This window comes from Passer domesticus, chromosome 3 (assembly GCF_036417665.1).
Source record: "Passer domesticus isolate bPasDom1 chromosome 3, bPasDom1.hap1, whole genome shotgun sequence".
Lineage (NCBI taxonomy): Eukaryota > Metazoa > Chordata > Aves > Passeriformes > Passeridae > Passer > Passer domesticus.
In genome coordinates, this window is record NC_087476.1 from 109,401,259 (window position 1) to 109,424,789 (window position 23,531).

The 23,531-nt window shown below is 40.0% G+C and overlaps 1 protein-coding gene across 2 annotated transcripts in view; it reads right to left on the reverse strand.

Moving 5' to 3' along the window:
* The window catches only part of COMMD1 (copper metabolism domain containing 1), a 63,342-nt gene that overhangs the window by 36,209 nt on the left and 3,602 nt on the right, over nt 1-23,531 (reverse strand). For both annotated transcript variants that reach the window (XM_064415026.1, XM_064415025.1), the window contains exon 2: nt 9,950-10,231. In XM_064415026.1, the coding sequence (XP_064271096.1) occupies nt 9,950-10,231 (282 nt within the window). The remainder of the gene's footprint in view (nt 1-9,949; nt 10,232-23,531) is intronic.

Below are 23,531 nucleotides of genomic sequence, written 5' to 3' on the forward strand. Positions count from 1 at the left end.
AGTAGTAATTTGTATCTCATTTAGTTAGGCCACTGCAAATTAAATACAGGGCAAGCACATCCCTGATTTGCATTGGTGGAGCTTGGCCATATTCGAACACGAGGAACCTTTTCTCTTTTCATCTACTATCTGCTTGTCCAACTCCACCTAATGCAGTCTGGGAACTCAAATTACAATACCACAATCCTCACTAGGTCTCCACTGACGCAATTTATTACAATTCAATCATTAGGAATGTGACAGTGTGTACAAGGAACACGGATTCCCAGCACAAAGGTCCTTTGGTTGGGCATAGTAAGGGTAAAAAGCACCACAGAGTTACTTCTGTACATAAAACAAGAGGTTTTGTACTCTCCTTGTGATTTAAAAGGGGAAAAAAACCCATGAAAAATTTGTATTGAGTATGGCTATTTCTAAAATTGGGACTGTATTTCAAGCATTTATTAACCAAATTAGGCATATGCAATTTAAATTATGCTTTCCTTGTCATATTAACATATTAATGAATCTACATCAGTGAGTTGAACTAAAAATATATTGAAGATTTGCATGTCTGATTATCTCTGTGGAGTTTTGCAACTGATAATTTGAAAGGAGGACAGGAAAAAACCCCTTGTGTCAAGGTCTATGCAAAATTACAGCTGCAAGAAGTTTCTTAATCAAAGGATTGTCTTGTACCTTTTGTAAGTTAGAATCTCTTTTTAAATGAAGAGGATTTGCTCCAGGAACTATGTTCAAAGTAGTAATTTCCTCAAGTAGTATATAGGACAATGATGTCTTAACCAAAAGCACTTGCCAGTGATCTCCTCCCAACCATCTCCTTTCAGAGAACAGCAGGGAAACTTCTGCTTCACCCCACTGCCTCTGTAAGTATTAAAAAAAAAAAACAAACAACCAAAACTGGACCAGGTACATGCAAGGAAACAGAGAAAGCTATTTTGAGGACGAAATTGTCAACACCACCCAACTTCTTGTAAGTTTATTTTATTTTATTCAATCACTAACTATTGAATAATTAAAAAAAAATCCCTGAACAATAAATGAGTTTATTTGTTAAAGCTGTGAGTAAGTCAGGACTGTAGCTGTTCCCAGACTTACAGGATCACTTCAGGCAACTCAGCCAAGCTGTGGCTCAGCTCACCACATTTCCCACTAACACTAGACAAAATAAGCAGGCAAGGAATAGGATAAGTATTTCAATCACGCTTCTCATTACTGCTGTCACAAATCCATGTAGCTGAGAAACTTTCTAGAAACAAAGAATATCAACGCTGTGAAAGCATCAAGATTCCCCCATCCCTGCAATCTGCACAGATTGCCACCTCCAGATCTCTTTTAGATCATCTCCATATCACATACCTTTTCCACCCCTCTCCAGATGAACTCTACAATTCAAAACTCATCCAACAGCCGTGCCTCTCATTTTCTATTCCTCCTCCATTCTTGGAAGAAAAATTGGCACTTCAGAGAAGTTATCCTCAGCATTCAATGAGAGCTGCTTCATTTCTGTTCAAGAGATCACTAGTTAGAATTTAAAATGGTGGCTCTTTCAACATGTATGCTTAAATGAACATTTTTTTCAAGGAAAGAGAGAGCTCTCAATTTCTTTTGCTCAATTTTGCCCTCAACCTGTCCCTTCAACAAACAGATCCACACTAAAAGTAATGTGGATGGAAAAAAAAAAGGGTGGGGAGGGAACAAAACAAATTTCATTTGGACTCACTCAGCCACTTTCAGCTCCATGAACATGTCACTGCTGGGGCAGCACAAGGCTGAGGACACGCAGCAAAAGTCAGCAACTTTTCAAGTCCACCTGGCAGCAAGGAAAAAACCTGACACCAAAACCACCCTCTCAAACCCACTGGTGATCTTCTGTGGCAGTTCCATTTACTGCCTTTCCTTCAGTCTACACTTTGACAAGATGAAGCCAGCATACCAAGGAGCAGACAAATCCATTTAATATAGATGTAAGTGAACCTGCAATAAAAAGGCTTTGTTTCCTACAGTCTCCATTCACTCCCTTGGGAAAAGGCACAAGCCTCTCCCAAAACTCCTCTGCTGGCCTCTAGACGTCCCTACGCAGCACTGCTAGTGGTTTGTAACAGCAAGAGCAACTGCAACAGGAGGGAGAGCCTGCATTTATCCAAACAGGGTGCCAGTATTCCAAGCCTTTCACATGCTGATTAACTGCATTTCTGTGCAGGGAGCTCACAGCACCTCAGCATTAATGCTCAGCTACCAACTGCCAGGGACAGCTTTGCACACCAAGGGATTCCAGCCAGCTACCTGTGGAATCACTCTGTCAGAGGTTTTGTAAACAGAATGATACGAAGAAAAGAAAAAAAAAAGTTCATATTTTTTTCATTTTTAACCAGGATGAATAGAAGCTCATAAGGGATGAAAAGCCCTAGTTTGCAGAAACTAGAATGGAAATACCTGCTCCATGAAAAGATTACACTGAGAATTAGCCATGAACTGAAGGGATTTTGTTTTGCCACTTCTGTTGCATCAATTCTTGTACAGCAAAAACTGGGGTCCATCTTTTATGAAAAGTATACAAATATATATAGATACACACATATATTTAAGATAGAATAAAGAGAATCCAAAAGATTAAGCAGCAAAAAGAGTCATGTTCTATAAGTGTTTCTCCCCAGTTATGTGCTAGCTTTCTCCTTTTGTATCTTCTAGCACCTTCTCCTGCAGTAGCTCTCCCAAATAAAATAAAGAACCTGTTTGATCTTACTTGCACCCCAAATACCAATACTCAGAGATCTCAAAAGAGATCACGACAAACCTGAAAGGATCTCCAAAGGACTTCCCAGCAGCAACACGGCATAGTGTCAAGAGGGGCAAGGCTGGCCAACTGGCAAAACAACAATTTTAAATGTATTTGGCCAAGCTAGGCCTGTAAAAACAAGACGCCTTGTTAGCCAATGCAGTGGGCATTTATGTTCATAACAACTCCTTTTTTTCCTGAGTTTCCAAAGAACAAATTACTTGCTTATGTTGATATCCAAGTCCTCTGAAGAACACAGATGGACAACACCACCAGAGCTAAGACGCAAAGAGGCTTTGATTTGCTGTATACAGGCTCTCCAGCAAAGAAATTTCCACCTTTTCAAGAATCACGCAAAACTTTTAACTTCTGTTAGAAAGATGCTAGTGAAGATTACAAATTTTGGTCCTTCAATTGCATTTCACCTCAGTTACAGACTGGCTTTGCTGCAGGGTCATGCAGCCAAATGGTGCCAGTCTGGCATTCTGTGCAAATGCAGTGCTTTAATTTGCATGTTTGCACACACTCTCCACACAGCCCCAAGTCCGTGGTGATGGGAATTGCACAGACAGTGGGACTGCCTGTGATTATTTACACAACAATAGAGCAAGTGTCACACAGAAACTGCTCTGCCAACCTGCCTCAAACAGAACAATTCCTTTGGTGATGGGGGAGATGCAATTTAGGGCCCCAACCCCAAGCAAAGGTATGTGATGAAACACTTTTGCTGAGACAATTTTCCACAGCCAGGTCTGTTGACCCCAGCTGTCCCTGTCCCAGCCTTGTTGCAATCTGTTTCTCAAGGCTGCAAGAGATGCTCTGGAGGACATTTCATCAAAGCTATCCCACATTTTATTGCTGTTTGTGAATGCCAGATTGATGTTAGATTGCAAAATATTTGTTGATATCTATTTATCTATTATATACTATATATCTTATATCTATTATATACTATTATATACTTAACAGATTGCAAGTCCTCTGTCATAATGTACAGGACCTGAGAAGGTAAAAAATTCAAGGGTCCAGGACTGAATCTGAATTTAGGCAGATGAAAGGCAGTAAAGCCAGGCATCACTGCTGTCTTCATACAGCTCACCTTCAATTAATGCAGAATTTCCCCTGTAATACCCTGAGCTCAGCTACAATCAAAAATACTTATATCTCAGTTAACTTATTCTACTTAATTACTTCAGCAAATCCAGTTCCAGAGTAAAGACAGGGAATATATGTGTATGAGTATGTGTGTACTTGCACATCCACATATTCAGGGCACAAATAAATCAGTGTGGAAACTGTCAGCACTACTGATTACAGAATATCCTTGCTTTGTATAGGATGTATACATGAGGTAAAAAATACTGCCAAATATACTCAGTGGAAAAGTGGCACTTTGAGTCAGACAGTTGTTTAATACCTCCATTTAATGCTCTTATCTACTTAACATACTTATTACACTTCCACGTCCCAAGAACCACAAATAACAAAATTCTCTTCTTGTTCCCCAAGTTTCTCTCCACTCCAAGAAGGTGACAAAAACCGACCTGTCAAAGCAAAGGACTACAGAGAGTGCCATGCAGAGCATTAAGTAAATAACTGAGCCAAGTCAGTCAACTGTGTTCGTTTCCTCTCTGCAGAGTGACCCGCTGCCCTCTCTATTTTTTATTTGCTTTTGCACTCTACTGCCCTTATGTAACTGTTCCCTCCAGCTCATAAATTTCCAAGGTGAACAAAAGCTCAAATGATTACATTCGGCTTGGCCACTAAGGTGATTTTTTTCCCAACTGACTTCTACTTACCAGATTACATCATTTTAATAATATAAAAATATTAAACCCATTGGAGTTAAGTTGATTAATTTGTCTTCTAAATGCCCACGCTTTTCCCATTTTTGATGGGAACATAATTTTTGATGATGTTAATAGCTACAAAGACTAAGATAGATTATGGCTGGAAAGGAAAAATGGTTTAGTGGTTGCTTTTCCTTCCTCTCTGCAGGCCTGGCTGGAGTTATTTTGGTTTGGGTACCTGGAGCTGCTTTTCCTCTCCCCACGCATCGCTTTGCCCACACCGATATCCTACAAAAAGCAATCTGCCTTTTCAAACAGTTCCTACATGAAAAAGACTGGAGATCCATTATCTGGGGCTATTTTCAGCCATATCTCTGAAGCAGCCTGACCTGGAGTCACACAGAGGCAAAAACAGGCACAGCCATAATCCTTCCTCCCTATGGCATGAGCGTACTCCTGATGTTCTCTTGGTCTGACCTCCCTGCAGTGACAGCTAAGGCTGGGGATAACTGTAGCTGACAAAAGCCAAGAGAAAAATGGCTCAGAAGAATGCACAAAACACCACCACATCCTCAGCAGCATTCAGTATGTATTCCCAGTAAGGGAATGAGTTTTTACAGAAGATAAATGCTAAGATTTTTTTCTTACATCGTGAATGCATGCTCATGTGTGAACGCTAAAAATAAATATAATTTGTTTATAGCACAGATGATAGAAATTTCAGCCTAGATTTGTGTAGCATGGACTTAATTAAGAAGTCAGAAAAAAAATTAATCTCCCAGAAGTTTACTTTGAGACCTACTTTACCCCTTCTCAAAACATTAATTAAATCTTTATAATCATTGCAACTAGAACTTGATGAAATATCAAGCTCCAGACCTTCAAAATACTGGTAGCATTTTATCTTCAACATATAGCACATGACAATTGTCTATACTCCTTATGAACTCTTTCCACACATGAACTAATAGAATTATTACCTGAATTATTATTAGTAGTACTATTTTCTCTAAATTACCAGGGTCTAGACCCAGCCACCAGCAGACAGTAGGCCAACTGCCAGCTGAGAGCTCCTACTTCTTCAGCATCAAGTAAGTTGTTGCACTGGTAAATGTGCACTTCACCTAGCAAGTGACATTCATCAGAAAGTATTTTATCTCACTGGAGAGAGTTTAAAGTGACAATCAAAATATAATCATAATTGAATATAGACTTTCACTGAAAAGGCTGTTACTAATGCTTGCCTGTTCTTTAAAGAAAAACATTTGTTTTTTGTGAAGATACACATCCCTGGTGTTTTCAGACCAGAGAAAGTATATGGAATGAAAGGCTGCTGTTTGCCCTCAACTTTGAAAGAAACAATGCTAATTTCTTACCCTGTATGTAGCCTCTAGTATTTGCTACATCGTGGTATTTATTTATTGTATATCATTAACTGTTAGGACCCCTCTGTCAGGTAGAGGATTTTAGAAAAGGAAAGAGAAGAGAGATACAGTATTTTGGGAAAAAAACCCTTTAATCCATAATCCTGATGTGATTATCTCAGGTCTTTCCAGCAAGAATCCTGCAGGAGAATCCCAGCTTCATGTTAAACCAGGGCAAAAAATACTCTTTGATCATAAAACATGCTTTAAGATCCAACAAAGCCTCAAGAGAAGTGATATTACATGGATTACTGGTATCTTAAACACTGAAAAGAAATGTATGTGGAAATACCCATTCTGTAAATAAGCTAAAGCAAAAAAGTCAAAAACAAATTCTCAGCTAATCTGTAATATCTGATCAGTCTCAGACATTAAACTGCAAAATATATAATGCTATATATTTATATAAAGAAAGTAAAATTTATTGGCAACTGAGCCAATGAGGAAGAACACAGCCCCAGAGAAGAGGCAGATCTCACAAGGAAAATAACATGACAAAGTCCAGAAAACAAGTTTAAATATAATTTTAGTGCCACGCCACAGTGCAAAAGCAATGCATTAATTTTGTGTCAGTGGCAAGGTCAGGTATAAATCTGGGACTGAAATGTGCAGGAAAGCCAACATTGCACAACAGTGCTGCCCACCATGGGGAGCAGTGCTGGTGCAGAGGGGCAGGAAGGGCATGAGAAGGAGGATGCCCCAGCTCACTCTCCCATCCCTCTGAGCAGATTCATGTCTGCCTGAAATTTCATGCCAAAAGAGCTTTACAGACATGCTCAGAGAGGGAGAGCAAGATTAAAAAGGACGTAAAGAAGGGGACAGGTAGCTACAGATGTTTTAAGAGAAAGCCAGCAAGGTAGATAAAAAACCCAAGAGGATAAAACCATTGTGCCAAAGAAAAGATGGGCTGTTCAAATGGAAAAAATGAACCAGTAGTGATGAGCACTAAATACCACATGATGAAGGCAAATGCAGGCTAAAGTGCAACTGCTTTATAATTTTATTTTTAGTTATATTGTTAAAGAAAATGGGCTTTCAAAGCTGATGGTTAGCATGCTCATCTGCCTTTAATCTTTATATAGATCTGCTAGGATCTATAAAGACTACAACACCAGCATAAAGGAAACTTTTGATGTTGCTGTAAAATCTTTACTGAAGTAGAGTTCAAACTCCAATTTACAGATCTTGAATCATATTTTTCAAAGTTCAGAGCATGGTATTTTCAAATGTTCCTCATTAGAAGTGTTTTCAAGAGCACTTAGGGAAAAGGGTTCATTTTTTTCTCTTATCAGTAATGGCAAGCCTAGCAAGAATTAATGCACGCAAGTTGTGATGGATTCTCAAACCCAAAAGCATCTCTCTCCAGCCAGAAAACACTACAAAATTTAGCAAAATTCATGTAAACTCAGTCCAGTGGCATTTATGAACCAGTCGCTTCCAATTAATTCCCCATTCCCAACCACATCAGGTTTCACATACAGAGTCTTCCCCTCATGAAAGAGGTGACTAAAATTCAGAGAAGGCAAGCAGGAAGCAAAGTTATTTATTGAAGCAGAAGGAGCAGATGCTCCCCCAAGCAGCCTGGCCTTCTGCTGGGCAGAGACCTAAATCCAACCCAGAGGCTCTGAGAAGAATCAAAGTGACTTCTGGAAAGGTACATTTTCTACAGAGCATTTCTTTGCTTCTGTTGAACCATGAAATATTCATGTCAATTCATTACATATCAATGCATTTGTATATTCCCCTGTTATCATGTGTCCAAATGAAAACAGTCTGTTGTGAATAATTTACTGCTGAATCATCAGCCAGTTTTCTTCTTCAAAGCCAGATCTTCATTATTCATCAAATCCCATCTATGGCTGACAACTGTTTAGAAAACATGTTCTCTGCTAATCTTAAGAAAGGTACCAGTATATGTGTATTTGATGTGCTACAAAACTTGCTATTTAGAAGAGATGTGCTAACAATAAAGAAAAATAACTATAAAACATGACAGTTTCAAGTTAGTGGGCTGGATCCAGTGTGCAACTTGTTCAAGCTCCAGTAGGAGTCTCTGTGACCGATCTTTCCAGGAGGTCCCCAAAGCCCTGTGGTTTCCCAAACCTCATCCCATCACAGGAGCATACAGCCTGATGCAGAGTGCCTCAACCCAAAGATTTACAGCAGAGAACTTATTTAATCCACAGCCAAGGGCTATGTGAAACCAAAGCTCCTTAGAATAAATGTACATTGACTCAAGAGGTGACAATGCTAATTACTCCATGGTTGTTTCAGTAAGGACCAGTTTAACTCTCACCAAGTGTCAGGCTTGCCACAGCTCACTGGTATCCTCAGGGAAGGAGGCAAAATTGTGTTTGATGGCAGCTCCAAAAATGCATTTACACAACCATTTCCCTTTGCAGCATGAAGAAGCATTGCTAAAATAACTCATTTTGATTTTGTTCCGGGGGTCTTTGGTAAGAGACATTACAATGTCTCAGAAATGTGTATTCCTCCTCCATCCCCTGACTCTCTCTGCAGAGGATGAAAGAAATATAAATGTCCTTGCTGCTTGATGTTACTGTAAAATCCATTACTGGGGGAAAAAACAGTTTCAAAACAGGAGTCACTAACTACATAATCCCCTTGTGAAACACAGCAGTGATTTTGAGTTAAGGATGCATTTTTTAATGAATGTAGGTATTTCTCCCATTTGCTCACTAATGTACTCAATGTACTCATTATAATGTGCTCCCTTGTAACCTTTTTATTCAAAGCAACCTTTTTTCCCATTTGCTGCTAATAGAACACAATCATTTTCAATCTCAAGATCCTGAGCAGAAAACTCCACTTCTCTGAGGTTAGGAAAAAACCTGAAGACACACACCATTATTGTACTGGTCACTGCAGAGAGCCATGAGTGGAAGGCTCAGGGAGGATCAGCTTCCACTGACTGCAAAGAAAAGTGAACTAACAGAATGACTCCAGCAATACCTTCTGTTTTCTGTAGGACCTCAGATTACACGTACCTCCATCCTGGTCTTGGCTTAGCCACACAGCTGGAATTCAATCATTCCTATGCACATGTATATTCCAGGTGTATGGATTGAGGTATTCCTAATTCAGGCACTCTTGCTATTACAATACTACGAAATACAAGGAACTTTGCTAAATGTTAACCATTAACATCAGAATTCCCAAATCAGCTCATGGAATTATTTGCAGTAGCCACTGCTAAGAAATGAGGTTTTGAAATTTACTAAAACATCACAGAGAGAAAAGATACCAAACTGAAACACATTGCCTGTTAGAAAACAACAGCAAATGTGAAGATGGGAAGCTGTGACTTCAGCTGTACATTCCTAGGGACTATAAAGATAAAAAAGGAAGGCAATGTTCAGCACTGATAGAGCTATATATATATATAGATATCTTTCAGGTAGACAAGGCCAGATTGCATAATGTGACAGGTAATAAGTAACATAAGAATGGGTGTTATGTAAAATAAAAAGGTGTCTTTCCCTTCACTTGTTCTAAAATGTGATTTGTGAACTTTACTCTTTTTCAGCTCCTACTTTGCATATTTTAACTAATTTTAGTGTTGAATTAAAAGAAGACTAATTGAATTTGCAGTGCACGGTATATAAACACAATTATAACATCATGTTTGATTTCTACATCCTCTGATTTTTCAAGCTTAATGTAAAGAGAGCTGTCAATATATATGTCATATATATATGTCATATATATATGTCATACCTTCTTTATATGAAGATATGAAAAAAAGCAAAAATTGCATTCACCACCCAGAATGTTTCTTTGTATCCAAAGATGGACCCCCAATTTCAAGTCCATTAAAGGGCCAGTGGTGATGAACCAACTGGTTTGAATGGGATGCAGTGAATTCAGCAATGGGTAATAACCTCAGTGCATGGGTAGCTACATCAGGTCTGTGTATTTTGCAAAAGGAAGCTTACCTGCCCATTTTTTCCCAGCTCCATTTCAACTATTGCAACAGGAGTGTTTATCTGATCAATGTGCCTCAGCTGTGACTTCAGGTCCACTCTCCAGTTCATGTTTTTCAGGACATTATCCCAGCGGCTCTGATTGATCAGGCTCTCGTGGATTTGAGTCCGGTGGTTCTTCCAAAATTTTGCAATGACTGCAGCCTGATCTGATGTGATGCCACCTTGTTTTTTGGTTTGGGCAGTGAGGAAAGCTTCCAGCTGATTCAAATCCATGTCTGCTGAAGCAATTGACTGTAGGAAAATAAAGGGAGTAAAAAGGATGCTTAAGTGAGGACTTAAAGGACACATCTTTAGGGTTTGACAGATACTGGATCTTAAAGGGGTTGCACAAACAAACCAGGTTATGCAAATAACCTGACACCTTTCATTAAAACTCAATTTGCAAGTGTCTACTACTTATCCCAGATTCCTGCCCCAGCAGCTGGAGGGGAGTGGGTTGGCTCGAGCAATGGGCTGAGAGCACCTCTGGGAATTCAGCACTGGTATGGGATAGCAAGGAGGCTTCTCCCTGTCTCCTGGCCCTTTCCCCACTGTGCCATGGACATTCCCAAATGGACAATGCTACGAACACTGTGTCAGGTCTGGCACTGCACTGCTGCTCTGCTGGGCCAGGAAGCAGGAAGGCTGGGACAAAGCAGGTGGCTTGTGGGCTGGAGCAAGTGAAGGGACAGCCCAGCTCATTGCAACATCCACAGTTTCATCTGCCACCTCCACACCACAAACAAGGAAGCAAAACTGGTAAGTGCTGCACCAGCAAAGCAGGGCCTGCAGCAGCAAGAACATGAGCCTTCCAAGGGAAAGTCAAAATGCAAAATGCAACTGCTTTTTTTCATCTGTATTATTCTATCCATAAGGCCCAAAAAGCCTTAACAATGCACCTGCAGCTTCTTTTAGAGCACTGGTGGACTTTGTCAGGCTTTATCTGTATTTTGCAACAGAATGGAAGGGGTAATTTACTCCTCATCCCTGTGCAGCAAGAGAAATTATTAAAATTATTATTATTATTATTATTCCTAAAAACCCCTTTTTATATAGATATCCAGTCTTTCCATCTATAATTTCAAAACTGATAAACCCACAGCCTTGTACTTGCATTGCCTCAGTGGCAATAGTTGCTGCTATATATGGCCAGAAAGGAAGGATGGGAGGTAGAAAGAGGAAACCATGGTTAAGTTTCCCCATCGTCATTTCAAGCAGATGCTTTTGCTTCATTTTCACACAAAATGGATGCAACTTCTCCAAAATGAACACAACATCTCCAAGCACATGCTGACACGGAGCACAGCAAGGTGAAGTGCAGCCAGTCCTTGGGATTTGCCTCGATTTAATCTTCCCTGCCGTGGTACTGCTACAGCTGCATTCCAGACACAGGGAACCCGCAGCCTCATTCCTTCAGCCAGGGGTGTGACATCGTGTGGCTTTGGGCTGGACACACACACCGTGCACCCCACACTGCCTGTCTGCAAACTGGGCAGTGCTGATCTAAAAATGGAGGTGTTTGTAGTGTTTTTTTTACAAGGGATGAGCTGCCTTGCCTTGCTTTCACAATAGATCAGCTGCCATCTGTTATGTGATTGAGAAAAGAAATGGCAATCAACACTAGGAGTAAACCCTCTGCTGTATTAAGGCTCCAGCTTAATAGGAGCATCTGTGACTTCATTATAAAATCTGAGCTGCCTAGTGCACCATTCTGGCTTTTCTATAGGGTATTTGACATATTGGTACATACTGCTTGCTTTATATCAGAAATATTTAACTTAAGAGGTAATTATCCTGTATTAACTCCTTATGCTGCAAGTGAAACCAGCACTTTTCATTTCCAGAAGAAAAGCTATTCAGACTTACAGTCCTCTCCTACAGCCACATCTTATACTGTCTACTAACAGCAGCGTGGAGTATTTTCTGCTTTAATATTTTTCACATCACTGCACCTGTGTTTGTGTGCTGTGTGACACCAGTACTGCTCGTGCACTCCTCCTGTGCTGGTTTATGTGAATGTGGGGAGGAGGGCAGGTGAATCAACAAGCACAGACCCCAGCACCTCAAGCAAGCCCCGTCAAGATCAAGTTCAGATGCAGACTTTCTTCCCAATTCAGCTGTGCAGAAAATTGCCTTCTGTTTTATTCCTGTGCAGAAACCAGGAACACAAACTGTGTCCTCTGCACTGACTGAAGCAAAGGTGTCATGGCAGTACAGCTCATCTGTGTTAAATGTGAACCTAATGCAGGCTCATGGCGATACCAGGCACCCCTTTTCTAGGCTTGATTTCATAACCATCAAGCATTTCACATTTGCAATCCTCTGGATTTTTTTTTTAACCTCACTCTCATCACAACAACCCTTTTTGCAAGATGCAGCAAGATTTCTGGCAGTGCCCTTCTAAGCTGGTAAAAAACTGCAGACACACAAAGTTCCTTATTGTGCTTGACACATGATATAAATCTGACTTGGAAGTGTATCCAGACAAGGAAGCTTATGACCAAACTTGAAATTTTAAGCATAAGGAACACAAAACAGTATTACTAGAGCATATACAGGACAGTTCAACCTGGCTATCTGGTAAAGATCATCAAGAGATTGACAACTAGTTCAGGTGTGGTGTGAGCTACATTTAAAAACTCTGCACCTTTATGTATTATAAACACCCTGATATAGTTTGCTACCAAAAGAGTGCCACATAAAACCAGAGGAAGGAAACCATGTATCATAATTAGCCACCATTTATACCTCCCTCATAAACACATGTGCACATGTACACACAATAGGCATAGTTTTATACTCTACACAAAAAATAAACTTACTGCACACAGCCAAGAACCCAAAAGGTAACCATCATACTGTATTTTGGTGGAGTATTTATCAGATAATGCACACCTTAAATAACACAGCCTTGTAATCCATTATTCAGACTAGAATCTCTCTCTTCTTGGAAATATGACTGCTACTTAAAAATTCCTTTTAAAAAACTAACTGAAAATGGATACAAACAATCAATGAGTTATATTTTGGTACAGCTGCAAGAAGACTTTAATTAATGGAGACATGTTTTCTTTGAAATTCCTAAACAAATCCCACTGGCTATAATGGTTTTCAAGTCACATAAGAACAGTAACTTATTTTAGTATTCTTTTTCATCTTAACTTGGAAACATTTCACTGTGGACAAAAAATGAAAGACTATTTAAAGTCTTTGCTGATCTTTTTGGTCTCTTGTTGCATGAACACTTACACAAGCTATTCTTTAAACAAATGTAGCTCTACTCCATTGCTTATATGAAGGGCCTCAGTTCAGAATTTTTTTAAGCTTGGGAAATGTTTTATTTTAACTTGGCAAAAAAATTATATTTCAAATCAGATTCTACATAGCATTACAAAGAGTTCTTTTGATTACTTTTATCAATGCTCGTTTATTACACAGAATATCCAATTATAGTGGATACATCTGACTGGTATTTCTAAGGATTGATTTAAGTTAGAACACGAGTAGTTCTTCTGTGTTTATAACTAGAGACAGATGAAATATATCTGATTATAAGTCTCCCTCTCATGCTATTAAACCCCAGGAGCTTCAGATGAGCATTTATCAGCCCCAGGACAATGACCAGCTGTTGTTCAACTCCAACTGCCATGGTGAGGATTGTTTCACTGCTGGAATAAACAACACATGCACACTTTAGCATCCTAACTGGAAAATTCTCAGAACTTAAAGGTATCAAAACCTGTTTTATCCATCTGCTGTTGGAGCTGAATCACTGTCAGCATTGGTTCTAAACGTGAAACATCTTATTAATGCCAATTTCCTTAGCCCAGACAGACCTTAAAGTGCAGAATAATTGCCACATCTTCAGTCACTGCACAGTTAGTGACACATCATTATGTTAGAGACTTTATACTGTCAGGTAATTTCAGCTTTTGTTGGTAATCACATGTAATTTACCATTTCAACATAAAAATCTTTAACTAACAAAAACCAGAAAAGTTCTCTTAAGAATGTATAGAATCACAGCTGTTCTATACCAGTGCCAAATGTAAATTAACTTTACTGTGACTGTTCATTTAAATGTCCAAGTAAGAAAAGTAAGAAATGTCTATTTCAAAACTGGAGTCTGTAAGACAACACCATTAGATACAAAAAAATGTCCTCACATTATGTATTTTGTGATTTGATAAAGCATATTTTTTTCCCTCACATTACAAGCACACAAATCCTGCCCTTGGTGATTGGCAATACTTTCCTTTTCAGAGGCTAGGCAGATGCTTTTGAACAGCAAGAAAAGGTTTTAGTCATACTGAATTCTCCTTGTGTTCTCCTTCAACACAAACCCACTGTGTCTTCAAATACAATTCAGCCAATAAAAATAAGACTTCAAATACCATTTCCTTAATGAAACAATATTTGGTAATCTGGAGAGTTTTGTATTAGCCTAATTAGATCCATCAGACATGTGCCCTGGAACACAGAACAGGAAAACAGACTTAAATTCATTATCTCTTCTGAGAAATAAAGCCTGACAAGCATGCAGTACTAGTGAGAAACAACAACTGGTAAAACCCACTGGGAAAAAAAGAACACAGTTCATTTTCAGAAGAAAAGCATTACTTGTCAACCATCACAGAAGAGCTCTAAGAGCTGGATATAGCAGCAGGTGGAGGCATTTCCTCCAGCTGACCCCCAGAACTGCAGGCTGCTGCCAGCCTGCAGCACAAAGAAATCCCAAGCTCAAGGCAACAAACAATTCAGTGCCATGGAGCGTGCTACCGAACTCGCCTCCTCAGGCTTTTGGGAGGTGGGATGAAAGGTTATTCCTGCACCACAGCCCCTCTCATTCACGTGCTTTTAGAAATAGAACCCTGCAAGCCATTTCTCAGACCCCAGGAATGCATGCAGGGAGATGTGGAAGCAGCTGCAGACAGGAGGAACACGCCAAGGAACCGTGCTCAGCCGAACATCTCCACCACACAAAGCCCATTCTGGGTAACACCAACGTGCAGCTCTTCCACTTATCAGCCTCAGAAGAAAACATTTCCGGGATTTGGGGGCAAGCAGCAGCTGCCTGCAGGGGAAGAGAAGCAGCTCAGAAGAGCACTCAGAAGAGTGCTGTTGACACTGTGCTATCTGTCAGAGTCAGCTCAGCATGTTCCCCTGCAAAGAGCAGCTTCTGACAGGAGGCATCCAACATCTTCCCAACCCCGTGGTTTCTGGGTCTTCCTTTGTATGTACGAGCCTGACTCTCCCGAGGGCTGCTGAGATATCCAGCCCTGTAATAAATGAGCTGCTCCCACAGATGGTCCCTGGATATAAATCCAGAAGACTTTCCCACGTTTCTGGAGATAGTGGAGGTTTTCAGCTAGTTGGTGGGTTGTGCCTCCCAAACACTGTTTATTACAGTCCAAGAGCTCTCCTGAGAATCAGAATTAAGATAAAATTAGATACAACAGCCTGCAGCCTGTCTGCACTTGGAAATGGTGATCCATCTTTTGGGAAAAAACTCCCAAAACTAAAGGCTTCTACACCCCCCACAAATTTCTAAGTCAGAAATCACAAGTGACCTTAATACATTAAGTATTTCTACCACAAAGTAGAAAGATTTTAACTCATCTTTAAGTCTTCATTGAATCCATGGGAGATCACACAAATTCTTTTATTCACATTCCATACCATGTCTCAATATTACTTTTATTTACCTCTTACAGAGCTAAAAGTGAAATAAACTAGTTTGCTAAGAGAAAAGAACCACTGAACCTGTGAACCATTAAGAGGTTAACAAATACCTTTATTTAAACCCTGTAGCTTACTTTTTTCCTAGTATGTAACAGGTCTTCTGCAACAACTATTTTTATTCCAACCTTTTGTTTCGTTGCCAAGGAGGCACTCACCAGGTCAAGAGAGGTTCAGCAGACTTGTTAATATTTTTAAATTTGACTTCTGATTTTCATTAAGCTTTCTTCTTGGATGGGAAAACTCGCAACACACACCAACACAAAAATTATGGAACTGCTACTGCAGATGGGAAAAACGTGTGTGTGGATGATCAAGTTTCAGGCAAAATTACATCCTTCCTGTGTTCCTGATCTTATTAAGCTTGATTCCACACAGACTTTTCAACTGTGCACATGAAAGGAAAAAACTCTTCTCAATGGGTCACTTCCATGCTTCTTCACTGACTCCTCCATCTTCACCCCCACAATTCCCAGGCTCCCACCAAGCAGAAATCCCCTAAACACCAACCTATTTATTTTGCATACAAGCTCACCAAACCATGTTCTCAGTTAAAACTACTTTTTTTTGCTTTGAAGTTCAATCACAGGGGAGTGAATACTCGGCTATTTTTGAGCTAGTTTACAACTGAGCACAAAAGAGACCATAGCATTCGTTTTTAAAAGCATGTGAAGCGACCACAACACGTTTTCTCCAGCCTGCCCCTGCCAGGAGTCTGTGCAGCTGTTAGAAATGCCCTGTTTGAACTCACAACACCATAAAACACCACTTCCTAAATTTATTTGCAGGTGTCATTTTACTGTGGTGTGAAGATGCATTTGATGACAAAGGAGGGTGAAAGGCTGATGAAAACAGGCAGAGGAGCCGCAACCTGAGCCGTGTTCCTGCGGCCACATCGCGCTTCCTGGAAACCTCAAGTGGCTCCCCCACTCCAGAAAACATCTTTAGCTGAAGGAAAACAGAATCATCGGGATTACTCAGGCTGGACCTACTCTGTCTAGTCCTTACAGCACTTATAAAACAAGAACAAACAATAATAACAAAAAACAGAACAAGCCCACCCATGGATAACATCACTCATAGATAGATATCCAAACGATGCCTGCAGACTCAGATTATGAGTAGACACTAAAAGCTTGGGTTTTAAGCAATAAACATTAAAAAAAGCACAAGCCCTTCCTTCCTGAGTAAGTTTTCAAAACACTTGTATTATTTAAAATAGAAAGAGGAAGAGTTATACAAGAAAAAAGGCAATGGAAAGTGCTTCTCAGAGAGCACAAATAGGTTGGACCGGCTGGAGGGAGATAAAACATGGAACAAAACAAAAGTTCTATTAATATACTTGCAACAACAAAGGTGTTTAATTAGGATTAAAAATATAAACAGGATTAAAAATATAAACATACTGAAATTAAAAATACAAATATAAATTGTCCAACCTGACCTGTACTCTACTGAATTACAGCAAAGAAAAAAAAAAATCCCAGACTTTGTCAATAGCTTTCTCCCCACTCAAGCTCAATTTTTTGCTGTGGTTTAGAAAGCATTTTGCCACTTGGGGTGGAAGGAAAGAAATGTCACATTTCCAGTAGTTCTTAAAGATGCAACCGTACTACAGAGAAGTTTGAGAGGTTCAACCTCTTTCAAAATGAATGTGCACACACATGTGCTCCCTGAACTCTGCTTCAGCAGAAGGGAGCTGTTTTCTTGGAGAACAGACAGATCTTGAGAGATTACATTATTCAGTCTAAAATGGATTCTTCTTCAGTCCTGAAGGAGTTGTATTCAGAAGCAAGAACCCTCATCACATGAAAACCATTTAATGGACTACTGCCAAAGACAGAGAGGTAAATAAAAGGCAGAAGAAATCTAGCTAGGACAGAAAATACCAGAGAGTAAATTAAAAAAGAAAAATTCAAGGGAGGGAGTAAAAGCAGGAAAAGAGAGACAGAAACAGTGACAGTCCTGGAACTGGTGACAAGACCTGTCATTCCCTTAGGAGACCATGTGCTCAGCCTTTTCTTCTCCCCCTCTGCTCTCTTACAATAAAGGAGGTCTGTGTTTATCAGCTTTCTACAATCACTCTGGGAAAATTACTTGCTGCTGCGGACTACTGCTTCATGTCTAATCTCATTTCACTTAGAAGAGTTAAAAATAGAAGTTGGAGCACTTCACATTTTGAAGACATGGAAAAAAAGGTTGTAGCCCTACCCTGAGTGCAGTAATGGTGCAGACATTAGCAGAGCTGCTTGGAGCTTTGCAAGCAGTGATCCTGTCAGTGAAATCAGCAGAAACTTGCTTTATTATGAACCAAGCACAGAAACAGAATTAGTATCATGAATTAAATTTCCACTTTTACTCAGAGTACCTTGATTGTCTGCATCTTAAAAGTTAATGGTTAACTCAGCTAATCTGTCCCTTGGCTTGCATTTGGACATAAAGCAGAGATGCTCTAGCAGTGAAAAACATGAGCTACATAAGTCTCATCCCTCCACTGTTGCAATATACTCCCTTTTAGTGGCAAATTCTGACTCCAATCTCTGCTTTCCTTCGTTTCCAGCACAATTGTGCATTACCTGTTATTGCCACTCTGAGCAGCAGCTGGAGTTCCATTTCCTACCTGGAAGAAGAAGGATTTCTGCACTCCCAGCCCAGGCTGGGAACACATCCCTGCCTTAGCCATAGCCCTGCAGACCCTGTGTTTCAGATCAGCAAAGAGATCAGCCAGGAAAGGAGGCAAGCTTACAGACTACACTGCTTCACAGGAAGCAAGCAACAGTGCTCTGCCAGCTGCTCCTTCACCACCTATTTTAACAACTCATGTTGCATGCTGACAGGTGAGAGGGAAGCTTCCATTCTCAGGATCCCAGCCACCAGGGCTTCCTTTCAGCACAGGGAAAATGGTTTTCCCTCCTGTCAGCTCAGTGAAACATAAAACACGTTCCCCAAACCAGCAGCAGCCAGGGTGGCTGCAAACAGCCGAGAGCCTTTATGAGGAGAAAGGAGCAGCAGGTCAAACTCCTCAGCACAGGAATCCCAACTGTAAATCCTCCTCTCCATCCCTGCTGTTGGAAAACATCACCTGATCAGGAGCAAAGGCCAAAGCAGGGAGCTTGGAAGAAACCATCTCTCACTTTCCCATAAAGACCTAGTTGCCATTTTCTGTATCAAAAATTACCTCAGCACTAAATATAATTAACATTTTGGGTAAAGGAAAAGCTAAAGAGGCGATGAAACAGCTAAGACATCAACCAAAGCCCTCTCCAACAGCATGCCATGAAACATTAATGACTGCTCTGATTACCCCACAGGGGGTGGCTCTCTGTCTCTATCAGGCTGGGCTGCTGGAATCATCCATCAGTAGAGCTGGCCAAGCCATCAGGTTTTCCCAAGCTTGTAGGAATCCCTCCCCAGCCCTGTGCCACCCCAGCCCTGCTGCACACTCACTGCTGTGGCTGGCAGAACTTGCAGGGACACCACCAGTGGAAACTGCTTGGTGCTGAAAAATCTGCTTTTAGATTTCGCATTTTTAGGCCTCAACTGCTAGGAACTTCAGCAATCAATTGCTCCAAGACACTGCAACCCTTGGCATCAAAAAGAATTCAATTAATTTTTCCTGTGGATTTTGTCTTCTAGTCAAATTGGGGGTTACTCCTATTCAGTAAACTCCCTGCCATTTGTCCACATGAACTAGACAACTTCATTAGAGCTTTCTGTTCATTATGAGACTTTTTATAGATTTCCTGACATGTCATAAAATGAACAAACCCACTTTCCTTGCCAAGCAAATGTAAATCATAAATGTACCATTTTTTTCTTTGACAGAAAAAGGGACTTACAAGCATTTTTCCCGCTTCAAAAATGTTAAAAAATTGAGCTAAATGAAAAAATAAAAAAGGAATCACAACCAATCCAAATACACAAAATATTTCTGCCATGTGTGACTGTGTAAAACTAAAAGGTACTTACACAAACAGCTTGTCAGAAGAGAATAAAAACTACTCTTGAACCAGAAATGGCAAAAAGAGTCTGAGAGAACAGCACATCTGATGTGACAGTCTGAAGAGAGACAACAAAGCCATGTGTAAATGTCAGACAAGGAGTAAGAATGTCTGTTGATTACTTGCCTTTCACACAGATACTACTTCAGTGCCTGCGTGTATCTTCAAAACACATTTCATAATCCTGGCATCACAGTTCACAGAGACTGCAAAGAAAGGAAAGGAAAAACTACCCACCAAGCTGAGGTAGAAATCTTTTGGCAAAGATCCCAAAACATCTCAACCAAAAAAAAATCTAACCTTATTTGGAAAAAAAACCCACAGATTTTGCTCAAACTATATTTGTATTGCCACTTTTTACTGTTAGGAAAGAGAGAGAGATGTGAAAAAACATGTTTTCAGAAATGTATTAACATATGCACAATGACATGACACAATGACAAAAATATTTTAAAAATAGTTAGAAAAACACTTAAGGCTATAAACTGTTTGGACAAGTTGGCTGTAATTTCACATTTTCTTTGAATAGTATATTTTATGTCTTGTTTTCATGAAATTGTTGCAGTCTATTTTTACTTAGATGAAATCACATATAAACCAGTATTGTAAAGAAGTAAATATAGAATATGCCAAAGAATTAGAGGAATAAAAAAATGCATTCCAAGATCACTGTCACCTTTAAAATTCCAACTTGCAGTCCTCAAGCACAGTAGATAAACAGATACTGAACTCCACTGGGAACTGAGAACGAGGAGGGAGTCCCAGGCTTGTTACACAATTCTAAAACTACCAACTTTATAAAAGATAGAATACTCTGAATTAGATCTTGGCTATCTACCAGAACCAGGTGCTCATGCACTGTAAACAAAGCAAAAGGCAAGTCCAACTTACTTTGTTCAAACACTCCAATTTTTAAAAAGTTGGGTGGCTAAAATAAGTAAAGGAAGATTTGGTTTCCTTGTTTATGACTGGTAAATACAATGGTAAAAAAATATGGAAAACTACTAAGCTTAAGCTTCAGATATTGAGAATAGAAAACAAAAATGCCTTCCCCTCAAAACAAACAAACAAACTGCCAAACCAAAACAAACCCAACAAAAACAACCACACAAAACAAACCAACCAAGCCAGTTTGGTTTTCCCAATAATGAATCCTTAATCCTTCACAATGGAGGCCATCAATGTTCCACTCATTCTTTCTCACTCCATAAATTAAATCCTTTCCTTAAAATTCATAGTGCAACTGCCCAGGGAGGCTCCTGGGGAAACACACAGGAGCCCCTCAGCAGCTCAAGCTGTCAGATGTTCTTGCCTGACAATTTCTGTCCCATTGGGTTTTGGGACTAAAACATCAATGAAAAAGGACTTCATGTAACATTTGCAGTGCCTGGTATTTTGTGCCACTAAAGCTTTTTTTTTTTTTTTTTTAATTAAATAAACTATTGAAAAAACAAATGTCATCCAAATGTTGAAGAAGTCAGGCTTCATCATATTTGGTCACCAGACTGGAAGAAATTCAGAGTACAAGCTTCAAACTGCAATAATTCTAGCCATACAGGCAAATTCTAGCCATACCATACAAAATTTTTAGTATTGTCTGCATTTTTTTCTTTTTAATAAGTTGTTGGATATAGTGCACCCAGTTGCTATACACTAGCACAGTCAAAAATCTAAATTACATCATGCCAAGATTGTAGCTAAGTGTTAAAAGGAATTAACAATTTCAGATGTTCAGCTTGTAAAAAGCTTGAGTTGTGTCATCCAAATTTCCTTTATATACTAGCTGTGAACTTCACTCAAGTGCAGACCACAGCTCCTGCATCTTTGATAAAGTGCTATTCAATGTGTTAACCACTCTTTCTGAAGAAAGAAAGCAAGAAAGGAAGAAAGAAAGGTCTGTTTTCTGCTCAGCTGTGTGGCAGCTGCACATGAGACCAGTGAGGTTGAAATGAATGTTTTTACTTCCTTGACACCATCAGCTGGCTCCTAGAGCAAGCAAGAACTAATCTTCCCTCACACCAGTTTTAAGAGACACCATTTTTAGAGTATTGTTTAATAAAGAACAAAATTTCAGCACCGAGCCCTTCCTTTCCTTTTAGTCTCTCTTTATGCATCAAATTGAAGAGGAGACAGCTCAAGTTGTCCCCTTTTCATAGTCCCACATTTAAAGAGGAAAGACAACTCAAAGTAGTGTAGAAAATCACCAGTGCTGTGAGCTGATGGCACTGAGCTTCATTACCCTCTTCATCATTTCCCACACACTTTGGGGAGTAGGGAATGGAGCCTTAGTGGTACTGAAATAAAGGCATGAAACTACATCTGAAGCCTAAGAGAGTCCTTCTTGCTTTTCAAATATATTCCATACAGCATGTGTTTGATGAATACTAATTAAGCATAGTAAAAGCATTTAATTTGGAATAATGATCTTCAAAGGCAAGATCTGACTCCCTGTTCTTCAATCAGAGTAGACTCTTGTTCAGGTCAAGAGAAACACCATGGGGATCAGGTTGGAATAATGAATTTCAGCATAACCAATATATCTCCCTTTCTGTGCATGGGAGTGTTTGTGGGCACACACCCCTCTATAAACACAGAATATGCTGCTCACAGACACACACATATGTGTGTGTAACTTTATGACATCACACCTGTAGTGTTTGGGTTTTGGTTTTTGAGGTTTTTTTGAGAAATTGTGTCATTAATGATGAAAATGCTACATTCTTGCACAAGTTCTACAAATGCAACAAATGAAACTATACATTTGGATGGGAAAGTGGGAATCAGCAGGACATGAAGCACTGCCACCACCAGGGAACCCAACTCCCTCAGCAGCATGCTGTTCTGGAAGTCCATTACCTGGCAATTAGCAGATTAAAGATTCAGGAGGGCATTCTAAAACTCAGAGGTAGTGCAGAGGCATTAGACATGAGAAGAGCCAGTACTGACCTGCCTGCTCTGGAAACACACAGGCAGCACCAACCTCCACAACTGGGGCAAAGCAACCAGATCTCTGCTCGCAGAGATGTAATCAACACTGTAATTAGGGGAGGGAGGGAGAGAGAGAGAGAGAGGGAGAGATTTGTTTCTTGTTTGGACAATACAGAGCCTACCACACCTGTTATAGATCAGTGACGCAGATCTGATGACGTTTCTTTAATCTACCACTTTTCTGTAGCTAACCTTAAAAAAAAAAAAAGAAAGCACTGCAAAAGGTCAGGTAAAGCATTAAACTTCAGGTGAGCCATTGTCACTGAGGTGGCACAGTCACAGAATATCAGCACTTCACAATCCAGATGAAATGAGCCTTTCTGTCTCAGTTAGTTATAGAAAATACCACTCATTAAATGGACATTGTCATTATTGTGGGAGCCCTTCTGTTTCTGTCTGCCTGGATGTTTTGCAGATGTAGCTGAGGTTTGTAATGTACAGGCTCCTTTTTCACAGCCTGCTGTTTAAAACAATGCTCGTGGTGCAGAACACCATCACCTCCAAATCCCACAGCCACCAGCAATAACACCACCTCCTACACATCTCCTCAGGAATCACAGCACCAGAGAAACAACACTGCAAATGTGAGAGGCTCCAACAACACTAATCTCAACTTTTGCAACTTGAGAAATCACAAAAAAGTCATGAAAAAAATCCCTAATGATGCAGGCACGCTGTTCTTTCTAGCTGACATACCTAAGCAGCAAATTGCTGCTGCAGGCAGTGGAGCACTGATCTTATCACTCCTGGCACTGCTGGTTCTGCACCCAACCTTCCTCTCCCCTTCATTGTTTTCAAGTATTCTCCCCCTCCACTTTATGTGG